Source organism: Ambystoma mexicanum, chromosome 11 (genome assembly GCF_040938575.1).
Source record: "Ambystoma mexicanum isolate Mex_15411 chromosome 11, UKY_AmexF1_1, whole genome shotgun sequence".
In the NCBI taxonomy this organism is placed as follows: Eukaryota; Metazoa; Chordata; class Amphibia; order Caudata; family Ambystomatidae; genus Ambystoma; species Ambystoma mexicanum.
This window is the reverse complement of record NC_090934.1, coordinates 1,285,018,902-1,285,039,907: the sequence shown is the minus strand read 5'-3', so window position 1 is coordinate 1,285,039,907 and position 21,006 is coordinate 1,285,018,902. Positions and strand designations below refer to the sequence as shown.

The window sequence follows — 21,006 nt, the reverse complement described above, 5'->3', positions numbered from 1 at the left end:
GCTTATCCCTGCCAACCCTGGTGGCGTCTCGTAATGCTCTCCGGGCTCTCTCTTGTGTGGCATCTCCCCTTCTGCTGGATTCCGACTCTTCCACGATCTGCGGACTGTGGATCTGGTTGCAGGGAGGGCCAAGCTCCCCTCCCGGGCGCTAGTGAGTGCCGCCAACGGGGGTTCCCGCGCCGGCTATCTCTGCAGTGGGCTCTCTTTTCCGGACCCTCCACTGGTGATTGCCTATCTGCGTAACTGCTATTGGCCTCCGTTGGGTTCTGGGCCTGAAGCGGTGCCGATAATCCGCTTTATTGATGAGCTTTAGTGTCGCAGCCCAGAGCTGGGAGAGGGAGCTAAGCTCCTGCATGTCTACCCGGGTCAGCCACCTTCTTGGAATCTCAGGCTGTTTCCTAAGAGTCTTTTGAAATAGTTTCTGATTTAACAAAAACTGAGACCAGGAAAATGACTCCCTTCTCCTGGTCAAACTATATTAGTCTTGAAGGGTGTTTTCGGGTAGTCTCTGGTGACAGCCTTCAAGAGTCCTTGTAATTCCTCTCAGAGACCTTCCTTGGCTTAAACAATTGTACAACAGTTGTTCCTTTTCAATATAACATACAGTCCCAGTCTTCCCTGGTCTTCGCCTTGAGCAATGAAACAAGAGATCACCCCCGTAGTGTTCTTGGCTTCTTCCACTATTAACAGCACTATTGTTCATGGGACCACTCTTGTAACCTCCTTAATTCTTAAATTCTCTTATGATTGTTGTGACAAGTGACATTTCTCCTGAGGCACTCTGCTTTTGAAGTTTCCCTTTCAATTATTTTGATGAGGAAGATTACTCTTAATGATCTCCTCACTCTTGGTAGTTTTGGCACTGATACTGTGACGAGAGATTACTCCCAATGCACTCTTCACTTATGAAGTTTTTAACACTGTTACTGTGACGAGGACTTTACTCCCGAGATGTTCCTCAATCTTGATACCTTCTCAGCAATTACTGTGACAATACAAATTACTCCTGAGGCATTTGTCACTCTTATTACCTCCTTGCTAATTACTGTGACGCAGGAGATTACCCCCGAAGTGCTCTTCAGTATTGCCGAAACCCCTACTGGTGTCATGACCATTGTGAGGGGGCACAAGTTGTGCCACAAGCAGGCTCCCACCAGAACCATGAGGGCCTTAAAACCACTGCAAAAGGGCTCCTGGAGCCAGTCCTGGCGACTTTGGCACCAGGCTGTTCAAACTAGGTCCCATTTATGTACATGGGCCTTTAAAACCAACATGGAAGCACCCACACAGCCTAGTTCTAAGAACCAAGCCATGCGGTCTAGTGTTTTGGGTGTGGCAGGCCTGGAACTACTTTCCTGGTACTACTTTACCTGGGCTATATAAACCACACCCTGACTGCAGAACATGCTTCGCATTATTCTGCAACCAGCAGAGTGACGCTCACCGTGTCCAGCTCCTGGTTTTCAGCATCTTCCTGTACTCCTGCAAGAACAAGAACAAGATTATTCTGTTTTACCTGAGAAAACACCATCCAGCACTCAGCATCTCAACCGGGCTGCAATCTGTGGAAACCGAGAGAAGAAGAAACATCACTCACCTGTGAGTACTAGCTTAAGGACTTCCGGCAAACCGCTACCACAGCTGCTGCTCGAACATTGCGACCTGCAATAACGAGAAAAGGAAAAACGATATTAGAACGAGCGCGCTTCCAAAACATCGAATTCCATCAGTCTGACCTGAATTCCATCACGCTATGCCGCGCTTCCATCCGGAGCACCACAGCAACATCTGCAAAGGAAAAAGAGACATATTCAGGTTCGCTTTCAATATTAAACAACCGCACAGCGCTGTACTACGGATTCCGGGGGCCTGTTTTTCATCGTGCTCTCATCCACTCGCAGCACCACAGCGGCCTGTGAGTAGAAGAAGAAAACACAGGTTAGCTTTAAAAGTCAATAAAGGCGCTGCGCTTCGCGCTTTCTCTTACCTAGAAACGTGCCTCTCCATCCGGCACGCCAGCATCAAGACCTTCGCACCTGAAAAGAAGGAGATAAAGACATTAACGAATTCCCACCATAAACAGAACAAAGACTTACAATTAACAAACCTACCTGCCTACCAGCAGATCCGGGTTCACAGCAGGCCTGGGCCCAAGGAAGGCGTACTGCACCAGTGAAGCAACTCAGGCAGCTCGCCAACAAACGTCAAGCGCCCCTGCACAAGAAACGCAGGACGGATAGCTCACCCTACAAATAAATATGGTGAGAAAAGAACCCAGTGGGAAGGGAATCGGTCAGAGGGAGGTGGGAGATTCACCCATTAGAGACAGTTATCACAAATCCCCTCTTCTGTAATTGCAGATTCATTAATCAGTACTGGGCAACTACGCATCCAGGGTTCCAGATCTCAGAGCCTTCCAGACGCCCCCGGGGATATCAGGTGAGCATAACAACCGGGTCTTCAGTGACTCCTGTTACCTTCTTTCTCATAGAAGCATGACAACGGCTCTTCCTTGCGTATTGGTATTGCGTCTACTCGCTGAATGCTCTCATGGGGCCTCATTACGACCTTGGAGGCAGCCATGGTGCTATTAGCGCCATGGCTGCTTCCAAAGTCGTGTCCGGGTAGTCGGAATGGGGACTTACCGGGTCATTCCAACCTTGGAGGATCCGGGAAGTCCCCATTCTGAAAATCATTCCCCATTCCCATTCGAGCCCCCATAGGGCTCAATGGGAATGGGGAAGGAGCTAATAACTGGCCCGCAAATAGCGGGCCCGTTATTAGCTCCATGGTCCCTTAGCGGGACCTTGGAATGCGGCAGTAGGGGGTTAACGGCACCGGCATCCTTACCAGTGCCGTTAACCCCCTACCGCCGTACTCGTAATGAGGCCCAGGGTCTCTCTGTCCGCTCTCTGCTGTACCACATTGGCTCTGTGACTTAGTAGGCTTTTCAGTGTCATAGTTGAAGGACTGCATGGTCCACCTCCCTGAGGTCACACCACCGTTAGCCTTGTTCCAGCTTCTGCCTAGGTCGGTTCTCTGCTCCACAACGGGGAGTTCTTCCGAGCCATCCACAAAGTCCTCACGACCGAGGACCAGCTTCTTCTGCTCGCTTCCTCGCACCAGGTTTGAACCTCCCAGGGTTGACAGGCTTCACACCATGGTCTCTCTTCAGTAAGTCCCTTCTTGCTTTTTATGGTCTGTGGCTGGGTCCTCCCCAGCAGAGTGCCAGAGTCTTTTGTATCGATGATATACTCTTCATGTTTCCTTTTGGCCACCTCTTCTCAGTACTGTCGATACTGTGAGGGGTCAGCAATGAGAGGCGGCCACAAAGTTATAGGGCCTCATTACACGGATGGTGGAGAACCATGGCGCTATTAGCGCCATGGTTCATGCCGGTAAATTACCGGCACCCCCTTGGTGGAAAGGGGAATTGCCGCCCCATTCCAAGGTTGGCGGGGCGGTAATTCCCCCTTCCACCATTGCCCTTCCCCATTCCCAATTTTGCCCCATAGGGCTCAATGGGAATGGGGAAGGCGCTAATTACGGTACTGCAAATTGCGGTACCGTAATTAGCTCCCTGGGTCCCTTTGCGGTATGGTTTTGAACGCCTGCAAAAAGCAGGCGTTAAATCCCCCAACCCGCAAAGGGACCTCGTAGTAAGGCGGTAAGGATTTACCGGTACCAGTATTTTACCGGTACCGATAAATCCTTACCGCCATCCGTGTAATGAGGCCCATAGTGTTCTCACCATTAGCTATATTTATTAAATGAAAATGGAGTTGGAAAAAGGCCTATCTTTCCCTAACCAAAAGAGGAGGTCCCTATCAATGAAACCAAAACTAAAGCAAAGTGACCTTATATCCAAAATACCTCTGACCCTAAAATTAACATACAAAAATACAAAAAAAAGGTACAATAGAAGAAATGCTTGTCTCCAAGGTTTAGCTACCCTTCCCTTGAACTGTTTCAGGAAACAGTATTTTGAAATGTTCTGTTTCATCAAAGATCCAGTAAAGGTAATAACAATGGGGCTCATTACGGGTCCGGCGGTAACCGTGTGGGTGATACCGGCGGGTTGCCGCCAGACCCGTAAATCTTTACCGGCGCCTGACTTCCCGGTGCCACCAGGGGATTACAACCACGGCGGCCCGGACAGTCAGGAGCTGGTAAATTGTAAGTCCCCATTCCCATAGAGTCCCACAGGAGTGGGGACCACGGAAGCACCGGCACCGCTGCTAACAATGCTGGTGCTTCCGTGACGGTCTGCCTACAGTCATACCTGTCGGGCACGGCGGCTCTGGCAGGCAGACCTGTAGTATGCCGGTACGGGAGCAAAGGTGCCGCTAAGCTTATTGGCACTGTTGTTTCCAGACAGGCATTCTTGTAATGAGCCCCAATGTCTTTTTCATTGATATTCTCCCCAAAATGGCAGAGCAAAATGTTCTTTCTCAAAGTTCCAATAAAGGTAATGACAATGGGCCTCATTAAATCAGCCGGAATACCGCCCAAATGAATTACCATTACCGCCACTTGGTCTGGAAGAGTTACAGCTGGATGGATTACAAGAGGCTGTGTAAATCCCCATTTTTTATGAGTCCATGGGACTCAATGGGGCTTTTTTGGCGGAATTACTGTGGCAGTAAATCTGCCAATTTTAAGGCAGAGAGTTGGAGGATTCACCTCCAGCACGATGCTAGAGGTAAATCCTCCACTCCAGGGCCATACTCATATTATGGCAGAGTGGGAACATTGGCGGTAATTCTGTTACTGCCAATTATTTTCCGCTCCGCCATACTTGTAATGAGGCCCAATGTCTTGTTCACTGATATTCTCTTTAGGATGGCAAAGCAAAAAGGATCTTTCTACCATTCAGATTCTCCCCAAGATGGCAAAGCAAAATGTTCTTACAATATGTCTTTCACTGATATTTTCTTTAAGATAGTAAAGCAAACATTTCATTTCTACCATACCGTTTGAATTATATTGGAGAAATGTCTTTCACAGTCCTTTGGATGGCAGAGCAAATATTATTTCTGTAATACAAGTTTCAGTATATGTAAATACATTATTTTATAGTTTTCAGGATGGCAAAGTAAAATGTTACATTTTTAACAAAGGCTTAATAAAACAAAAACTCCTTTTCAACACACCCTTGCATTTCCTGCTGTACTGCCCTGCCAGGAATATTCCCATTTTGACTCACTCAGATCCCCTGGTATTTCTCCTGCCAGGTATCTTTTTCCAAAAGGTTCAAAAGAAACGCCAACTGAAATTCTGGATATCCTGGTTTAATCTCCTGCATGGTATATCCCCGCCTTTTGGCTCCCACGGATCCCCTGGTGTACTCTCCTGCCAGGTATCTTTTCCAAAAGGTTCACTACCTGAAGCTCTTATCAAGTCTCTCCACAACAGTCATATTTATCTTAAAGAGCACACAATTGTACTTCCTCATGGTATTACTCTGTTGACTTCAGTTAGGACTTGCAGCAACTTCCCCCATGATGGCATCCCCTAGATGTGGGGTTGTTTAAGCTCGCTCTAGCAAGCTTTCTTACAATGTCTCTTGGTTCTTGGCAATGCTGGTTCTAGGTTTCCCCCAACTGACATCTCTTTATCAGGAGAATTGCACCATATCTGCCCTCTTGCTCTCTCTTTGTAATGTCTCTTTGGTCGGTATTCAAAATCTTCCCTTAATGGTCTGTGTGCCTGTCGGAACTCCCCGGGGCTACCATTCTCACTGGGCCAACTCACTGGTGTCTCCTGGCATCTCCGACTCATGGCAGGTTGCTGTGATACGGTGCTGCTTTGGGAACGGCTTCCATGGCCTGTCAAACCCTCTCTCAGCTTCTTTGCTGGCATCATGATTCCTTGCAGGTAAGTCTGCTGCCTTTCAGTTCGACAGCGCCGCTGACAACCTCCCTGTGGCTGCCAGTGCCTTTGCGGTAGTTCTCGGGAGCCTGTCAGTTTCTGCTGAGTCTCCCGCCACTCCGGTACATAAGAGTGACAAAAGGCAGTCTAGGAACACCGCTCCCCTTCAGCTAGGCTTTCTCCAGGGCTACTGTCTCTTTCCGCAACTCGACTTCCCGCTCCGCTTACTCCAGCATCTCCTTCACCTATCTTTTCCAGCAGATGATTCACAGATTTAAATGTCCCGCTCAGGCTATTGATTGGGTAACAACTAGACAGCACGTTCTTCTTGGCAGAGCTATTGGTCCTCATTGACTCCTTACTCCTCTTCTATGTCTGAGTACTTAAAGATTTCTGGGAATTGGAGTCCAAAGGATGATTATAGTGTTTTAAATTCTTTTGTTGAACACTTTTATCAGTATAATAATCATCATACACATCAGTTGTCAAACAGGTCTTGGAGCTGTTATACATAAGTGAAGGAGGAATAAAGTTCTGCTTAAGATGTTTAACAGAAGTGAGATTTAAGACCTTACAATTAAAGGGTGTTGAAGAATGACAACAAGCCATTAGAAACTCTGGGATTAGGGTTTCTTCTCCACAGTCAAGGGAAGAATACTGCGTCCCTCCTGTCGGAGCCATCACCACTCCCCTACAGCCATCTACTCCCATGTGATCCACCCTCAGAATATCACCCCCAGGATCAGGTAGCAGCTGCCTTCCGCAGGCCACATGGGAGGACACTTTAGGCTGGGGATTAGTGATGACTCTGCAGGAGTCATCGCATTACTTAGCAAAGGGGTAGTTCACAAGGTTCCTTCATTCTTCCTCTTCTCTGTACTGTTGAGAGATGACTCATGATTACTTTGTGTGTTCCTCCTTATGTTGGTATTGTTATGTTTTCTAAAAGGAAATGAGGGAGTGTTACAATAACAGACAGTAGTCGTCTCAGGCTGGTTCTTGGAAGACCTTGAGGATTGCATGGTCTCAAAGCTAAGGGTGTTAGGGTGTTACATCACGGAATGGGAGCCCTTGTCCCCATGAAGGGAGTCTCTCCCTGTGAGGTCCTGCATTTCGGCACCCCTAGGGGGATTGTTACGTAGCAGGCTCACCTCCCTAGCCTCACAGTGAAGGGCTCCACTCTGGGGAAAAATGAGGAGATCCCATGAATCATCACACTACTCACACTGCACAGTGCTTGAGCTGGGTGTTCGCTTTAAACAATAAAATAAGGTCCTCCAGATGAAGTTGTGCCAGCTGAGCTTTGGACCGCTCAGTCTATCATTTGGTTAGACCTGGGAAAGATGAAGGCATGTCAGCCATCAGCCAATTCCCCCAATATAGTGCCCTGGTGTCACCGTTTAGGTCCTCATGGGCCCAACTAGCCAATCCCACTAAATACATACAAGGTCAGCAACAGAGCTAAAGGATAGCTGTTTGGAGAGATTAGCAGTGAGAATCTGGATTAAGTGAAGCAGCAAGGATAAAGAAGGAGGAAGGTGGAGGAGGAAGGCCCTATGGGGTCTGAAACAAGATGACTCTCTGTGGGTCTAACCCAGAGGAATCCACCAAGAATAATTACATATGCTGGGCTTGTGAAAATGCAGAACATGTGCCTCTTGGCCGTTTTGAGCTGGTTAGTAGCTCAGAGCACATATGTACCCTTGACTGGAGATGCAAAACAAAAGTGGCTGCAGCCTATAAATACAACTGGGACAGACTGGGAACACATCAACTGCCATCTGTTAGCCAAGGAACCATTGCCCAGAAGTGCCAGCATTTAGAGGCAGCAGCTACAGACGAATCCTAGAACTAGGAACCTCAATAAGAACTGTGAGTGAACATCTATGATTACTTCAGGGCAGTCTAGTCCTGTACTTGAATTGTGGAGGTTAAGACCGCAGTGATGTTGTATATTGGTATCTCTTTGTCAAAATACCCCTCATCACCTAGTCTGTTCTCCTTTGACCCACAGGATTATAGGGAGAGGCAACCGGATTTAGTTACATCCTTACTCTAACCCTTGTGTTTTAACTGAATAAAATCCTTTTTGTAACACTATATGTGAGTCTGAAGCCATCTATTGATCTCTTTGTATGTGACAGCGGTCTCTACTTGACAGCAGCTCATGTTTAAATCTGCTCAATTAAAATTGCCTTCTAGCGTGTACCACTTGTTTTGAAATAGCATTGTGCTTGTGTGTGACAATTTTCCTTTTGATCACCCCTCAGGTGACATGGTTATCAAATGCACATACACATTTGACTTTTAAATAAGTGTTTTCTCTCATGAGGCAGACTTTTCAACTGGGCCCTGCGTAGGAGCTGCTTAGTGCGAAGCTCAGCTTTCACAATGATTCACCATTGGCAGTGAGTGGGTCAAGTTCAAACTCATTTTCACAACCAAGTTTAATACAAATGAATACATTAAAGACTTACGTAATCATCAGTGGCATCTTTACCAGCCGTGATGGCTAATACCAGCAGTAAAGGCACGATGGTTGTAAACCAATTCAAGGAAGAGATTTCTGGAATGAGCTGTAAGAAAAAATAATATTTTAGAAAATGTTCAGTGTACATTAACTATAATATACCATGAAAATGTAATAATTATCTATTCCACCACATTACTCTAAAATTCAGTCCACATTCCTGTTTTATTTGCCATAATTTTTGTAATCAGTATGTTGTCAGGTATTGGGGGTTTGAGGAGCCTCTGTCTCACTACACCATACACATTATTTGCTAGGTATCAAGCCAATTAGATACCTGGCTTCACCTAAAAGATCATTTCTGGTTAAGGACATGAGATTGTTGCCCTCTAATGACCAGTCAGGGCTCCACATTATTGAAGGGCATGATGAATCTGAGAATTCCATGATGTGCCACAAGATGTTTTTGGCCCGTTTGTAACAGGGGAGTCGTCTACCTCTGTGTCTACAGATATTTCAGACTACAACTGCCATGATTCCCTTCAATTGACTATGATGGCTAGGACTGATGGGCCGAACATCTGGTGAGTCAATGATTGCTGAGCCGTGCCCTAGAAAATATCCAAACACTGGAATGAGGGGGGCACTGTTGAGCCACGGATGGATCAGGGCGTGAGCACTAGGAGCTCCGTCCGGGCCGCCGTTATCCTCCTATACATACCCTGATTCCCAGTACTGAAGGATGCATTTTTCAACAGCACAGGATTGCGTAATACACCAGCTCTTAGCCGCTGCATTCTCGATTAAACCTAGCCCAGGGGGACCGCTTCGTACCGTCCAAATGCTGGGACTCCATCTTGGGCCGGCGGTGTGCCGCATAGACGTTGGAAAGCACCAAGGGGCCTGTCATGCATCAGGCATAGAAGCATTGGAACCGATGGCGACTCTCCTAATATGGCCATGATAGTTCCATTTTAACGGTCTATGCCTTTCCAAGATGGCCGCTTGTCTATAAGTAGGTCCTTTTCTCTAACACCGGCACGTTGTATCGTCTCTGATTCTTTCGCCGACGGTCTCTGTGTACTTTTCCCAGTGACTATTGCCTTTCAGCATATTTCCCCTTTTGCCTCCTATTCATTCCAGTGTTCTTTCCGTGATCTTTTCTGTCTTTGCCACATTCGGATTTCAATCTTAACAGGTACGTTTGGCAATCCTTCGATCTATCCTATCTCACTGCCAGGACTATTTTTCCCACTCTTGGTGTTTATTTGCCGTACATCCTATTTCATTTCTCCTGTTGGCTTATCTCATATTTTCCCTCTCTTTAGTGCTCTCCGTACTCTACTTTCACTACCCTTTGTCTACTGCTCGGATTCCTGCTCGAGCGGCTCAGCTACCCATTCTGCTCGGCTTTTTGTTCGAGAGACTTCTGTTTCCTTCTATCTCTTACTGCTCTGTTATACTTACCCTTGATTCCTTCTACCTTTCTTTCTCCGCCTATCAGCTCTGTCCTTCTTCTTACCAGGCTCTCGTTCTAGTCTTCAGCCTTCTTCTGTTAACTGGTCAGGTTTTCGGTTGGAGCTCAGTCTACCTGTTTCCTCTTAAACTCCAGTGCCTTTCAGGAACCCTTTCATCTACCAAACAGCGAAGTTGTTGTCAATCAATCCGAGTCATCCTCCCAGTATAGACTTCTTCAAGCCCCCCCCCACAGAGAGAAGTATACTTACAACATTATTAATCTGTTGTTTGGAGTTGCCTACCTGAAGTCCTCTTCCATTCGTGGGCTAATCAAGAACTTCCCAGGTGCCTCCTTCGTGCCAAGACTTGTATACCAGGGTTTTTTCTGCTACAGATTTTTCCCTGATCTAGGGGCTTGCTCCTTGGCTTTCCCCTGACCTAGGTTTTCCTTCTGGGCAAGGTGGCGGCTGTGGGAGCTCGCCCTTATTTACACCATAAGAAGGACAGAAAGGAAAAGCCAATCAAGTCAACAAAACTAAAGAAGAGGTCAGAAAAGTGGGAGAGAGTTCCTTGAAAGACACAGGTGAGGAGGAGTGGGGTGAAAGTTCATCCAGTCTTGACAGGGCCCTCTTCGCCCACCTTCCTACAGCGGGAGAATGTGGGAGATGGTGGGAATCGGGACTGCCTCGTCAGAGCCTGGGCCACACGAGGTAAGGAGAGGCACCTGCAGAGGACGGCCGCATGCCAGGGGGCACTGGGGCTGGAGGACACGCACCAGCCAATACGGGGTAGACAGAGGAGCCACCAGTAATGTCATCAGAGGGAGTGTGCCGGTGGCATAGGGGTGAGCCTGAACAGCAGACCGCTCCCCTACATCGGCCACCATCGGAGGGGGTACAGTTTCCACGAGAAAGTAGGCTGTAACAACCATCAACAGACTGCTACATTGAAACATTGGACAACTTGGGGTGCCCGAGTTAGGCACACACGGACCTCCTGGCTGGAGGATTTCAGGCAGCATCCAGGACCGCCCCACTGGACACTGGACCAAGGTGCTACAAGGACACTCACCTGGGCAGGAAGACCCCTCAGGATGGCACTGGTAACGTGTCAATGCAGTACTCCGAGGAGGAGGCAATATCACTGATAGTAGCCGCATGAAAGAAACACACACGGGAAGTAGAGGAGGCTGAAAACCGGGCTCTAAAGGCAGAGGAGGGGTTCCATGCCTCCGGTACCCGGGCTACACAGGAGAGACCCTAGTCACGGCACATGACTCTCTGAACAATGTAGCGCTAGATAATAGGAGGCAGGCACACTGGGCGATACGGAGCCAAGTCCACAGGTCTAGTGATAAGGCTGGGAAGATGCTAGCGTGGCTGGAAAGAGAGAGGGAGCGAAGGGATAGGTACGGGCTATACAGGACTCCGATAGCGAAATACTGACATTCACATCCTTCGACAAGGAGCTGTACAGCACCCTGAGGGATAAAACTGGGCCAATGGACCTTGCCTTTGTTGGCTCCACGGAACTTCCTTGCCAAAAAGTGCATCAAAGAGCAGGGTTGGATGTCGAAATAACGGCGCAGGAGGTAACGATGGCTCTCATGAAATTACAATCTGGTAGGACACCAGGTCCTAACGGCTTCCCGGTAGAGATTTGGAAGCGGCTCAGAGACAAAGTCACAGAACTTTTGCATTGTCTTTTTCAGCAGTGTAAGGCTGACAGGGTCTTCCTACCGGACCTGAGGAATGCCTGCATAGTGGTCCTGCCGAAACCAGGAAAATTCCCTTAGAAATGCTCCTGATATAAGCCAATATCGCTGATCAACAGCGAGGCCAAAGTGTTGGCGCAGGTTTTGGCCAATCGCCTCCTGGGATTCATCGACTAGTTGGTAGACCTGGACCAGTGGGGATTAATGCCCATGAAATCCACACGCATTAACATCCGCAGAGTACAAGTGGCGATCGACCAGATGGCACACCTACAAACACCGGCAGCACTCCTGGCAATTGACCTTTTGAATCTGTAAAATGGGAGGCACTCTGGGAAATCACGGGACACATGGGATTCGGGGAGGAGTTCCTTTGTGTGGTCCGCCTGCTGTATGTATCCCCTGAAGTCTTGGTCAAGGTCAACGGGGTCCTATCGGAGGAATACACCCTCTCAGGTGGGACAAGGCAGGAGTGCCCCTATCCACCCTGCTATTCATTTTAGCCAATGAACCATTGGCAATTAAACTTATGAACAACCCAGCCTGGGTGGGCTTCCGCTGGCCCTGGGGAGGGGAGGACCAGGTTTCATTATACACTGACGATCTTCTGGTTTATATGGGCGAGCCGGCGACCTCCTGTCCTGCGGTGATTAAGACACTGGGGGAGTATCAGGCCTACTGTGGCTCAAGGTGAACCAGCAGAAGTCAATATTGTTCCCGCTGGTTTGGTTATCCCCTCGGGCTGCCCCTGCCCAGTCTCTGTCTCAGGGTTCAGGTACTTGTGCATACTTCTGGGTCCTGAGCCAGAGGAATACCTCAGGCTCAATCTCACCCCACTGTTGGACCGATTGTCATGCCCCGATTGGGCAGACGCCTGTGGGATTGTTGGCGTCTGAACTGCCATTGCTAGTGCCGTCACGTTTCCTTGGCAACGCGCTTTAGCGGTCTAGTTGTGCCGACGCTGTCCGCCGGAAGGTATATTGTTCCTTCCCCTTCCGCGGACAGCGCGTTGCAACCCTTGGCTTGGAGTTTTGCTTTTCCTCTTTGGGAGGCTTCGCTAGTGTTTTTTCCCGCTCTCTACACACGGTACGCTGCTTATCCCGCTCCTTTCTTTCCCCGCTTCGGCTGCCTTTTCTCTGCTCCTCCCTCCTTTCCGCCGCTCCGTGCCTTATGTTCTCCTGGCTCCTGGCTCTCTCTCGCGCCCTGGCTTTTCCCTCGCGCTGGTCCTTTCCTTCCTCTCCCTACCTTATACTTACTTATCCTTGCTTCTTTGCTTTCCTCTGTGCTTCACGTGACCACAACATCTCGTTGGCACCCTCGCTCTCCATTCAACACCTCAGAGTGTATATCTAGGCAGCTGTTTCTCCGGCAATCCAGTCTCAACGGATACTTATAGGAAGAACTATCACGGCTTACACGTATAAGGGATCTTTTGTGCCTAAGGGCTTTTCCCCTGTTCTGGCAGTTCCGGAAGGGGGCCCCTGGGTCGTTGTTGCCAACTCCCACCTTGGCTTTATTCCGTGGCAAGCCATACCCACCTATAAAAAAAGAAGTATTTGGGAGAGGAGACTACACAAACTGCAACAGGAGGACTCTGATTCAGGTGAAGAGGAGGGGAGTTCACTACAAAGTAGTGAAGAAGGTGTAAACACTGACACTGGTTCACATCAGATGTGACACACTGGCAAACGCTCCTGTTGTCATTAATGGACAAAGCAGCGCTCTTTAAAAAGTTGGCTCTCCGTAGATTCCTATATGTACTACAGAACGCTCTTAGAGCGATCCGCAAATCTACTTTTGGCATGATCGAGAACTCTTTAAGGGGGCTGCTGTGGGGAGGGAAGCAACCACATATCCCTCTTAGGACGCTCCAGCGCTCGGTGTGGGAGGGGGTATCGGGGAATTCCCTACATGCATTGGTATTATTGGGCGACGCATATTGACACAGTGAACAACTGGCTGCATGGGGACCCAGGGCTTCCGCACGTGGGAATGGAGAGGGGATGGATGGGGGGGGAGACCGCCTGAGCAGATACTGTATGGAGACGAGACCACGGGTGTGTGCCTCCCTCGGCTGGTTATCCACACGAGGCAAACGTGGGCTGAAGCAGACCAGGAAATAGGGTAATGGAAGAGGCCCACATTGGAACAGCCTCTATGGAACAATAGACTCCTCTCAGAACCCAGGACAATGGGACACTTCAGACAATGGGAAGAATTGGGGATGACAAACCTCAGAGATGTGGTCCAAGATGGGGCCCTCGTCCCCTTCACGAAAATGCAAGATGCATCCAGAGTGCCAGGGAGGGACTACTATAAATACATGCAATTAACCCATGCATTGAGGTCTCACTTCCCTGCTCTAGATGAGATACCCACTTTTTCACCCATAGAGGCAAAATTCTTCCCCTTACGCATATCCACAAATGTCACATCAACCCTACACCAGGTACTAAGAGCCTTCGGATCTCCGGTACTTGCCCGGCTCAGAGGTAGTGGGAGGGTAGAGGTGGGGATACTAGAGCCGGAAGAATGGGTCGAAGTGCTCATATTCTTGAGAGAAATTGGAAGGGCTGCCAGATTATGCATGATTCAATATAAAACATTCCACAGGGTAGATTACTCGCCAACATCATTGGTGCGATAGGGGGGGTGGTAGACCTAGGTAACAGCTTGAGGTGTGGGAGGAGTCGGGGTACTTTTTTCCACACCCTGTGGGAATGTGCTCAAATAAAGTATTTTGGGGGAAATGTATTAAAAAACTGTTGGCAATGATAGGATTGGAGGTCCCTTGTGTTCCTAAACTGGCTATACTTGGTATCTGGGGGGAGGTTAAGTTCACAAGACATGAAAATGTGTTTCTGTCCAGGGCACTAGGACTGTCAAACAAAATGATTGCAAAAATGTGGGGGCCTGCGGACCGCCCATGACTCAGCCAATGGACTGCGGAAATGGACAGATGTATGACTCTCGAACAGCGTATTTATAATGCCAGAGGCTGCCCACAGAAGTTTCAAAAGGTGGGGGGTGCATGGGTGGGACAGGTTGCCTAACAGGTGAGGGTTGGGGGAGGTGTCCCACCTCACGCCAGCCGCAGTGGACTATGCCTTTATGATGACCTTTTACAATGTTACATATGATTCCCGTGTATATGTGATTGAGGAACCAATGCCGACACTACCCAGTGTTTTGTTTACTGTAATGTTACCAAAAAGTAATAAAAAAAGTTATTAAAAAAACACTGGAATGACAGCATATTTAATCTGAGCTCTCCCAAACATTAAAAAATAGTGCATAGTCGCCCCTCTGCGAGAACGAACACGGCTAAATTACCTGTACTTTGGGGAGGTGCCCACTAGAGAATCTACAGCTACACTTTAGCTCACTGTACCTTTCACAGAAGGGGAATATCCATCTGCATATCAGTCTTTGTCCTGCCCACATGATATGATATATTTTATTTATATCGTGCCCATACACAAGTGTTTCAGGGCGCGACAAGGTAAGGAAGGGGTACAAGGGACGACAGAAATATTACTACGATATTACTACGCCCAGTGACATTGAGAATGCGCAAGTGCAGGGGAGAGGGAAGGGGGAAAGTGCAAGGGGCAGGGGAGGAGTAGAAAGTGATAAAAAAATAGAATTTAAAACTGTAGTGCGGCCAGTAGGTGGCAAGTGCATGAATTAATCGCAAACAGCGGTTATAAATAAGTGCAGGTAAAGGGACTGTAGGGTTGCAGATACAGACCAAAGTGCAAGGAGGCAGTGAGGATTTGCAGCTGTGTGGGCAGGAATCTGGGCCCAAAATCAGAGGGTAACCAGATTTCCAGAGCAGAAGCAGACAGAGATCAGCAGGGGAGATGAAGAGTGAAGGCGGAAGCAAAGAGGAAGGTCTTGAGGTGCTTCCGGAACATAAGATGGTTCTCCTCAAGTTTCAGAGAGGCATGGAGGCTGTTCCAGAGGGAGACCCCAGCCGAAGAGAGAGATCTACCACCAACGTGTTGCTTGGGGAAGCGACTGACCCTGAGGGAGTTGGAGGTGGAGGAGCGAAGAGCTCGAGTGGGAAGGTATTTCTGAAGGGAGAGTTGAAGGTATTGCGGACACAGGCCCCAGAAGGCCTTGCGGACAATGCAAAGTGCCTTGAACTTGCTCCTTTCAGCCACTGGGAGCCAATTAAGAGATTTCAGGGCTGGAGAGATACGATCCCTGGGCTTCAGGCCCAGGACAAGTCTCACAGCCCTGTTCTGGATGAGTTGGTGAGGGCATAGGTTATTAGCAGGACAGATTTAAAAAGAGGCTATTGCAGTAGTCCAGCCTAGAGAGAACCAGAGCTCTGGAGACAGCAAGCTTCTGGGGGAATGAGAGCACCAAAATGCTATGGCAATTCCCTTCTGAACAAGAGTACCAACAGCAATCCCAGACACGTGTTTCAGAAGTTGTTGGGCCTCATCAGTGAGGTGGAGCTCTGCCTCTCTGAGCAGAGTGAGCAAGTGGTCTACGTCTGGATGACACTAGGAAACTTAGGGTGACTAAACTTAAGTCCCTTAAACAATCAAAAAATAGTCCATAGACGCCCCTCTGCGAGAACGAACACGGCTAAATTACCTGTTCTTTGGGAAGGTACCCATTTGAGAGTCTGTAGCCACACTTTAGCTCACTGTACCTTTCACAGAAGGGAAATATCCATTTGCATATCAGTCTTTGTCCCGCCCATATGGGCAGTCCAGCACCGAAATGCTATGGCAATTCTCTTCTGAACAAGAGTACCAACAGCAACCCCAGACACGTGTTTCAGCGTTGTTTGGCCTCATCAGTGAGGTGGAGCTGTGCCTTTCTGAGCACAGTGAGCAAGGGGTTGTCACTCGCAGTCGCGGCCATCGCCGTGACTGGCGTTTACTTCCGCGTTGGAGTTTGAGAGGTCATGGGGGAAGGTTGCTTTAGTCCCTTTTTTGTGTTTATGGCCGCAGCTCCTAACGCGAGACGCAACGCTGCCGGGAGTATAAAATCCCTGCCTTCCGGCAGGTCATTGCGTTGCAACCCCTCTCCGTTGTTTACTTCGTTTCTGGGTCCTTCGCTCTTCCTCTGCACCTCGCTTTGGATTCTACTAGGGGTTAATATTTTCCCCCACGCGGTTACTTCTCATAGGTGTCCAGTCACCAGTAACCTCCATACTTTGTTTCCCATTGCCATCCGCCGCCCCCCTTTAGGCGGCGTCTGCCGTGCTCTCTCTCTCTCTCTCTCTCTCTCTCTCTCTCTCTCTCTCTCTCTCTCTCTCGTTCTCTCACTCTCTCTCGTCCTCTCACCTAGCTCTTGAGTCTGGTCATCGCGGGGTTTCTCTCCCGTGCTCCCGTGTTCCTCCGCAGTGCCTCTCGGAAAGACTTCTACCTTCAGTCCGGACTTCCCAGCTGCTGTTTCCCTCGCCTACTCTCCAGGTCGACCGCTACAGTGGACGTTTTCAGCGTTTGGTGATCCTTCGCTTCCTCCTCTTCATCGGTGGACTACTGGCCTTCTGAGAAAAGTCTTGGCACCTCTTATCAGGGTTTTTTCCCCTAGTGGGTTTTTCCCTGCTTTTTCTGGTTTGATTCCGGAGAGGGGGTCACTGTGCCGCTGTTCACACCCAGCGGCCACAGTGGCTTCTCTCCGTGACAAGCCCTCGCACCAGAGGAAAGAGAGAGACTACCTGGCACGTCGAGGCCTGCAAGATACCATCGACTCGGAAAGCCCAGGTGAGGAGAACGTGGGTACGGAGGGAACACAGTCAAAGGTACCCCTTAAGTCACAGATTGCAACGCCAAAGAGTATCACGATGTCAGCTGACGAACAAGTCCAAGAGCTATGGAAGGCATTCCAAGCGATGTCCCAGGAGCTACAAGGTGCCAAGACTTTTCTCAGATCTACTTTCTGCTGCTCTTCACATAGAGTATCGCCTTCAGGAGAGACGAGTTGAACGTCGTAAGCAAAGGACTCCTGGCCATAACTCAGACCCCTCTGTACCCGTTCTCCCTGGTCGCTCTACTAACTTCATTACGGAAGAACCTATGCAGATCGGTGCTACCAGGGCGCCCTTGTCCGCTGCTGAAAGACGTCGCAGAAGAGAGAAAGGACTGTGTGCCTACTGCGGATCAGAGCAGCATTTTCTCAGAGACTGCACAGAACTGTCAAACAAGAGGTCGGGAAACGACTACCCTCGGCGTTAGTAGGGACAAACGACCGAGGGTCTTTAAGAAATCTCCATCGTCCCTATGTTTCTCTGTCAGTGACCTCTTCCGAGTCTAAGGAAGACTCCAGGCTAATGGTCATTCCAGTACAACTCAACCTCGGAAACCAACAGGAGGAGACACTGGCTCTGTTGGACTGTGGCGCGGCAGGGAACTTTGTTGACACCCTGTGGGCTGACAAGGTGGGCCTCCGTCGGATTCCCCGGGCAGAAGGTCAGAAGGTGGAAGGAGTAGACGGTTCGCCTTTGTCCTCAGGTCTTATCACCCATACCACTGAGGAACTCACTTTGACGATCAACCAACATAAGGAAGTCCTGAGTTTTGATATTATCAGAGCGGCCCATTTTCCCATCATCTTGGGCATTACCTGGCTCCGACGACACAATCCTCTGATTAATTGGACCGAGAACCAAATAAGCTTCAGTTCCCCATATTGCGCTACTAACTGTTGTTCTCTGGAAGGTCGGGCTGAGCTTCAGCCAGTCAAGGTGTTTCCCAATAATCATGTAGGTATCCATGCTTTACCCAATTTCTGCTCGGATTTTTCAGACGTTTTTCAGGAGTGCCTCCATGCCAGACTTCCACCCCATCGGCCAGAGGACTGCACTATCGACCTGGAGCCCCATGCCTTGGTGCCATTCGGAAGGATGTTCGCCCTCACTCAGACCGAGAGACAAGTGCTTCAGAAATACTTGGATACCAACATGGAGAATGGTCTCATACAACCTTCCAAGTCTCCAGCAGGAGCCCCTTTGTTTTTTATAAAGAAAAGAGATTCCACCGACCTTAGACCTTGCATCGACTACAGGGGTCTAAATACAGTGACAGTCCGTGACCGGTATCCGATGCCCCTAATCACGGATATTATTGAGACAGTGCAAGGTGCTCGAATCTTTACCAAACTGGACCTACGAAACGCTTACCATCTGTTGCGGATAGCCAAGGGTGACGAATGGAAAACTGCGTTTCGTACTCCTCTGGGCCTATATGAATACAAGGTAATGCCGTTTGGCTTGGTGAACGCCCCTGCGGTATTTCAGAGGTTCATGGACCGGATGTTCTCCGACATGCTTTCCATCTCGGTCATCATCTATTTAGATGATATCTTGGTTTTTTCCCCTAATATGAGAGAACACATAGCACAAGTACGACGAGTTTTGGAGCGTCTTAAGGAAAACCATCTTCTGGTCAAGGAGGAGAAGTGCAGATTCGCGGTACCTTCGGTACATTATCTGGGATACGTGCTATCAGAAGAAGGGATCGCCATGGATCCTGACAAGATGCAAGTGATTCTTGGCTGGCCGGCCCCAACCTCTGTCCGGGAGGTTCAGAGGTTCTTGGGTCTTTCAAATTACTACCGAAGATTCATTCCGAACTTTTCGGAGGTGGTGTTTCCCATCACCCGCCTACTCAAGAAGACGGCCTATCCTTTTTCCTGGTCTACTGAAGCAGAAAGAAGTTTCTGTCATCTAAAAACCCTCTTCTGCTCTGCCCCGATTCTGCAGCATCCAAACCAAACTCTTCCATTTATTCTGGAGACGGACGCCTCCGCTATCGCTGTAGGAGCAGTGCTGCTTCAGTCTTTCAACAAGGTGGAGCATCCGGTCGCCTATCTCTCTAAGACTCTTTCTCCCAGCCAGCTCAACTACTCGGTTCTGGAGAAAGAATTGTTGGCAATGAAATTGGCTTGTGAGGAATGGAGGCACCTTCTCATGGGTGCCCGTCATCGGTTTCTCATTCGCACTGACCACAAAAACCTCAAGGCTTTACAGGACATGGAATGTTCTAACTCCAGACAAGCTAGATGGGCCTACCTGTTTTCGCAGTACGACTTCCAGATCACGTACATCCCTGGGTCTCTCAACCGTCTGGCTGACGCTTTGTCTCGCAAAGATTCCCACTTGGAAACGGTAGCGGTCAAGTCTGAGTCGTTATTCCACAGAAATCGGATCTTAGCCACAGTGAGTTCTTTCCTTCAGGAGGTCAAGGCTGCCGTTGCGCAAGAGGCTCCCCAGTTCTCTTTTTCCGTTGATTCTCCTTTCCAAATCAAGGACGGCTGGGTCTTCTACAAGAAGAAGTGGTATATTCCTGAGGGGTCACTGCGCCGGAAAATCCTTAAATGGTGTCACGACTCACGTCTAGGTGGACACCGAAGCGGGAATGGTACGTTGGAACTCATCTCGAGATCGTTCCAGTGGCCCAACATCAGGAGAGACGTGTTTAACTACGTAAAGACCTGCCCTACTTGTGCCAGTGTCAAATATGCTTCCGGGAAGCCCCTAGGACTTCTTACCCAAGCAGAGATGCCGACTCGCCCGTGGGGTCTCATCTCCACGGACTTCATAGTGGAGCTTCCCGACTCCGAGTCATGCACATGTATCATGGTGACAGTGGACTCTCTAAGCAAGCTAGCCCATTTCTCTCCTCTTCCAGGACTCCCTTCGGCCACCAAAATGGCAGAAACCTTTGCCCGAGATATCTTTAAGCATCATGGCCTCCCCGACAAGATGATATCCGATCGAGGAAGCCAGTACATATCCAAATTCTGGACGGCTTTATGTACTCGATTGGGGATGGAAAGGGCCCTATCCTCAGGGTTTCACCCCCAGACAAACGGCCAAACGGAGCGACTCAACGCAACTTTGGAGCAGTACTTGCGATGTTTTATTTCCCAGTGCCAAGATAATTGGGTTTCTCTACTCCCTACGGCGGAATTCGTGTACAACAACTCCAAGCACAGTGCCACTGGCCTATCACCTTTTTATTGTACCTATGGCGTTCACCCGCGTTATCTAATGCCCGAGGTACCCAGTTACTCCAACTCTCCCACTGCAGAAGAGGTGTTAAGAAATCTCAAGGAGGCCAGGGACAGTGCATTGATGAGTTTGGCGGATTGCAGACGGCGGAATAAGACCGAGGCCGATAAACACCGCAGGGAAACACCTTCATGGAAACCGGGGGACAAAGTGTGGTTGTCCACCAGATTCCTTCCCAGATGGACAAGGCCTTCTAAACTATCTCCTCGTTTCTTGGGACCTTTTCCCATCCTCTCCAAGGTCAATCCAGTTGCCTATCGTCTACAACTCTCTCCGTCTCTCAGACGCATACACCCTGTTTTTCACGCCTCTCTTCTTAAACCTTACTATTCAGATCCCAATCACCGGTCTTTCCGCCGGAAACTACCTGTCACTACAGCCGACCAGGAGGAATACGAAGTTTCCGCCATTCATGATTCCAGATTCCTTCATGGTCGGTTGGAATACCTCCTGTCA

General features: G+C 49.1%; 1 protein-coding gene across 1 annotated transcript in view; it reads right to left on the bottom strand.

Moving 5' to 3' along the window:
• The window catches only part of ATP8B4 (ATPase phospholipid transporting 8B4 (putative)), a 5,389,235-nt gene that overhangs the window by 4,980,088 nt on the left and 388,141 nt on the right, over positions 1-21,006 (bottom strand). Inside the window, exon 4 of the mRNA XM_069624764.1 lies at positions 8,349-8,447. Coding sequence (XP_069480865.1) covers positions 8,349-8,447 — 99 coding nt within the window. The remainder of the gene's footprint in view (positions 1-8,348; positions 8,448-21,006) is intronic.